The sequence below is a fragment of the Populus euphratica genome, unplaced genomic scaffold (assembly GCF_000495115.2).
Source record: "Populus euphratica unplaced genomic scaffold, PopEup_1.0 scaffold413.1, whole genome shotgun sequence".
Taxonomy (NCBI): Eukaryota; Viridiplantae; Streptophyta; class Magnoliopsida; order Malpighiales; family Salicaceae; genus Populus; species Populus euphratica.
This window is the reverse complement of record NW_011500055.1, coordinates 221841-227107: the sequence shown is the minus strand read 5'-3', so window position 1 is coordinate 227107 and position 5267 is coordinate 221841. Positions and strand designations below refer to the sequence as shown.

Here is a 5267-nt window from a genome sequence, read left to right as displayed (position 1 = left end):
GAGATTTGAGATTAGAGGATGGCAATCTCCTATTTTTAATACGAGGTTTTTGCAACGTGTGATTTAAAGATTTGTGTTAGGTATTACTTATTTGTTTCTTTCCAAGAGGGAAGCCCTCTTTAGACCCGGAGGACTAAATATGGAATTTCAACGTGACAAATGACGTTATTTGATCTTTCAGGACGAGTTTGGTTTGATTGTGGAAATTTTGTTCATCATTATTGTACGGTCTTTGTGTTGGAATTTGGATTGTTTATTACTCTAAAAAAAAAATGTAGTAGGAAGGCAATTGATACAAATGAAGGCAATAAATTACATGATTCATGACATTCACCAAGTTCATCTAAAATGATGCTTTGGACGGAATATCTAACATAGACTTGATTATTGAATATTACATTTTGCCAAACAAGTTGCTTTTCACAAACGCCCAAGTATACTGTAAAAATTCAGCCAATAACATTTCTGTGAACCATTATATCTTCCAATTCCATCGTGGAGAATAGCTTTGGCAATGGAGGCCATCGAGTTGTAAGCTCTGTAGAAACCTGTCGCATTGTTGGCCGATAGTGAGGATCGGTCTGCAAGCAAGCAAACGCCAGTTTTGCAACATGTGCCACACCGTCCGCAAGCTCGTTTTCAGGAGGTGGGAGGCGCTGGTCTAAGACATCCTTCAAGACTGTATTGTGACCAATTGGTGATGATGAGGAGGTGGAGGCAGATAACATCAGAGATGAGATGAAATCGCCAGGATGCTTTCCCATCATTACTTCCAATGTTAATACTCCAAAGCTATACACATCACATTTTTCATCCACTTTCATTGTGTATGCCAACTCTGCAAAAGCGGTTGGTCATGCTATATTTTGCCAAAATAATTTACTGCACCTATTTTGTTTTCAAGTGATTTTGTAAACTAACCTACTGTAGAAGGTGATATTGAAACTTAACTACATACCTGGAGCTGTGTACCCAAAGGTGCCAGCAAATGATGTCCAATTGGACGCGTCAGGCATTAAGAGCCTGGCTGTGCCGAAGTCAGAGACATGAGCCTCATATTCTGAATCCAGAAGAACATTGTTGCTGGAAATGTCTCTATGAATAATCGGAGGGGAGCAGTCATGGTGCATGTAAGATAAAGCATTGGCTACGCCTTCGATAAGATTCATCCTTTTATCCCAATCCATCTTTGCTGCTTGTTCCTCGTCGTTCAGTACCTTTCTTAAACTTCCCCTTTCCACAAATTCATATACCAAAAATGAATGTTTGGCATGCGAGCAGAAACCATACAGCTTCACAATGTTTCGATGCCGTATACCCATTAAGACATCAATCTCGCTTCTAAAAGCTTTAAAGTTGCTCATCTCAACTTCTGGTGTTTGGTGGAATGTCTTCACGGCAAGGACTTGTTCTGATGGAAGTACAGCTTTGTAAACAACTCCATACCCTCCAGTACCAATGCAATATTTGGAGTCGAATTCCTCAGTAGCCTCAATGATGTCCTCGTAGCGCAGATCCCCACCAGGGCACCATCTCACGGAAACATCTCTTTGTGGTGTTTCCACTAACCTTTTCTTTCTTCTGCTTTGGAAAAAGATAAGAAAACCTACAATCAGGCCCAACAAACTACCCAGCAGAGAAAAGACCGTCAAAAAGACAACTTCGGGGCCCTTCTTGCGCTCAGTTTTGTTTTTCATGAGAGCAGAACAAGCCTCCAAACCAGTAGCATTGCCACACAGGTTGGTGTTGTTGCGAATTGCTTCAAATGGTGCCTCGCGAAAGGCTTTGATGTCTGGAATGGGACCCTCTAACTTGTTATAGGATACATCCACTTTAGTGAGGCCTGGCAGTCTACTAAAACTGGTTGGAATGAGACCAGACAGCATATTATAGGAGAGGTTCAGAAACTCTAGCCGCTGCAGCTGTCCAAGCTCCGGTGCTATACCTCCCATCAGGGAATTCCAACTGAGATCAAGACTTTCAAGAGACTGTAAAGACCCAATCTCAGCGGGAATACTCCCCGCGAATCTATTCTTGCTGATATTCAAGAATATCAGTTTTGAGCACTTGCCAAGCTGTTTAAGAATTGTTGCAGTAAAATTGTTCGCGGCCAGGTCAAGCCTTTCGAGATCAGAAAGCGACGCGACATCGAATGGAATATCACCTGAAAGTTTGTTATCGTTGAGTTCAAGTTTAATCAACTTTAAATTTCCCAATTCGTTTGGAATTCTCCCAACTAGTTGATTTGATGAGAGGTCAAGAGCTTGTAGATGAGTTGCCTTTCCAAGAGCAGCTGGTATTTCTCCAGAAATCTTGTTTCCAGAAATCTTGAAGGTTGTCAGATTGTTAAACTGCTCCCATTTCAATGAAAGTTCACCATACAATTCATTATCACTCAAATCCATGTAGTTCAAATGAGGATGTGTGCCCAAAGCTTCAGATATGTTTCCACCAAGTTGGTTTCTCTCAAGTCTGAGTCTCAACAAGCTGCTGCAATTTCTCAAGCTTTTTGGTATAGGTCCCGTGAAATAATTTTCAAACGCAGCAAAATATGAAAGTAATCCACCAAGGCACACATCTCGTGGTAGATTACCAGACAATCTATTAGAATCTATTTGTAACAAATACAAATGTGTAAGGTTGTTCATTTCTGGAGGAATGGGACCAAAAAAATTGTTATTCCCAAGGTCAAGTCTAGATAAGCTTCTTAAATTGCCTAGAGATGCTGGTATTGTACCGGTTAGATTATTAGATGACAAATATAAAGCAGTCAGGTTTTCTAAGTTTCCTAGAGATGCTGGTATTGTACCGGTTAGATTATTAGATGATAAATATAAACCAGTTAGGTTTTCTAAGTTTCCTAGAGATGATGGTATTGTACCGGTTAGATTATTAGATGATAAATATAAAACAGTTAGGTTTTCTAAGTTTCCTAGAGATGCTGGTATTGTACCGGTTAGATGATTAGATGACAAATCTAAAGTAGTCAGGTTTCCTAAGTTTTCTAAAGATGCTGGTATTGTACCAGTTAGATAATTAAATGACAAAAGTAAACTTGTGAGAGATTTCATGTTCCCTATGGAAGCAGGGATTGGACCTTCAAAATTGTTATGGAGCAACTGTAGGGCAGATAGATGTTCAAGCATTCCTACTTCCCTAGGTATGAAACCAGAGAGTTCGTTGCCGTAAAGGTAAAGAAAAGACAAGTTGCTTAAGTTTCCTATGGACGTAGGAAGACCACCACTAAGGTTGTTATTTGACAAATCAAGCAAATAAAGAGATACCAATTTTCCAACCTCTGGTGGTATGTTGCCAGAAATGGTATTTAAAGACAAGTCAAGTCTGATAAGGTTACCTATATGTGAAGGAATGGACCCATAGAGCGAGTTGTTGTGAAGGATAAGATTAATCAAGTTAGGAAAGGAAGGGAATCTGAGACTATTTAGGGTACCTCTCAAACTAGAATTAGGCAGGCTTATGTTGGTAACACTACCAGACTTGTCGCAACTGATTCCGACCCAGTTGCAAGGGCTGTCTCCAGCCCATGAAGACAGGAGAGTCTGGCTTCGGTTGTCAAGACTGACTTTCCATTCTAGAAGAGCTTCCGCTTCCTTCCTTCCATTTGCTACTTCAGCTCTGACAGCCGAGTAAGCAAAAGAAGTAAAGAAGGAAGCATAAGCAAGTAAGGAAAAAAACAACAAAGGTATGGATAAGAGCAAGATTTGGGAAGCCATGGCCTTGGTGGTTTACTTTCTTAAGGAGGATGTATAAAATGATTAGCCCTGCATACGTGTGTGTATATATATATATATATGCAGGAATTCATTTGTCTTGGTCATGATCGAAGATTTCTTAAGAAGATAGACAGCTGTGTTTTAATTGAAAGTCTTCTTTTTTTTAAAAAAATTAATGTGAATATTCGAGCTACCTTACACACCACGACATATTCAATTCTTAATTGACGTATTTTATTCATTTTTTATTTTTTTTATGTGGGGTGTCCGGACCAGCTTACGCGCACCACGACTAATCCCCATAGCCAACTGAACATCCTGCAAGTCCAGTGAGCAGGTAAGGCACCACGAGGGTGACAGGCGTGCATGGTGAGGTTTGAACCCAGGTACGGAGGAAGGGAACAAGCCACTCCCACTGATTTCATTCTTTTTTTTAGATTAACGTGAGTGTCTGGACCAGTTTGCGCGCACCACGATTAATCCCACGGGTCCTGAAGTTAACGACCCACTAATTTCATTCTTGATTGGATGTCTTCGTGTTTCAGCTATGGACCTACGGTGATGTTTCCCATGAAACTTCAAGTGTGGAACAACATTCACGTGGTTAATGCTTTTGTTATATCAATCAAATGAATCCACTTTGAAAAGTTTCTGCAAAAGTGCAAGTCATCCCACTCGAAGACTTCAGGATAGGGCCAATAATTTAAAACAATAAAGGTTCAATTAGGGGGCAATGCAAAAGCGCAAAACCATGGCTAATACTTTATTCGGTATTATTAAAGTTTTCTATTTTTTTAATAGTAATAACCTTTTAATAAAAAAAAAACTTTCATAAATAAAATTTAAGCATTTTATGTGTCTCCACATAGTTATGATGTTTTTATTTTTGAAGGTTCTGACTAATTACAAATATAGTTATTTTTCATTTAAAGATTTATTTATTTTATTTATTATTATTAGGCTTTTCTAGTTTTCATGTCTCAAGAAAAAAAAAAAGCTTTCTTCTCATGTTATGACTATTATTATTGGATGGTAAAAAAGGAGTTCTACTTTTTTTCAATTAAGTCCCCTGCATCCATTTATACATGGGAGTCACAAGGTGGAAACTTTCCTTGAGCCGGAATTTGTTTGTCTTGGTCAATGGTCATGATCGAAAATTTCATGTGGACACGTACAAAGAAGATAGACAGTTGCGTCCGAAGAGGTGTAGAATACTTTGGTCTTCCATTCATGATTGCATGTCTTTGGGTTTGAGCTGTGGTGACGTTTCCCATGAAATTCATGTCGTTTGCTGATGGTTAGAAAGGAGATTAGGAGCGTTCTTGGCACTTCTTCGAACTGATTTTATTTTGTTTGTTCAAATTCATCTCTCTCTATTAACTAGCCTCTGTTTAACATGATCCGCGAAAAATATTCGAAATCCTAAAATTATTTTTTATAATTGACTTGTATGCAAAGTCAGGCCGCCACAGAAGATTAGGGACTGACTGGACTCATCCATGATTCAAAGAGGTGGGAAGAAGCGGCATCATC

At 39.1% G+C, this 5267-nt stretch overlaps 1 protein-coding gene across 1 annotated transcript; it reads right to left on the bottom strand.

Annotated features, from left to right (window-relative positions):
- Positions 1 to 273: 273 nt before the first annotated feature.
- LOC105107857 (probable LRR receptor-like serine/threonine-protein kinase At4g08850) lies at positions 274 to 4835 on the bottom strand. Its single transcript, XM_011001924.1, has 3 exons — positions 4814 to 4835; positions 959 to 3792; positions 274 to 838 (listed from the first exon to the last, which is right to left on the bottom strand). Exons 2-3 carry the CDS (start codon positions 3732 to 3734, stop codon positions 450 to 452), a joined length of 3165 nt encoding a protein of 1054 aa, XP_011000226.1. The 5' UTR covers positions 3735 to 3792; positions 4814 to 4835; the 3' UTR covers positions 274 to 449.
- Between the last annotated feature and the right edge of the window lie 432 nt (positions 4836 to 5267).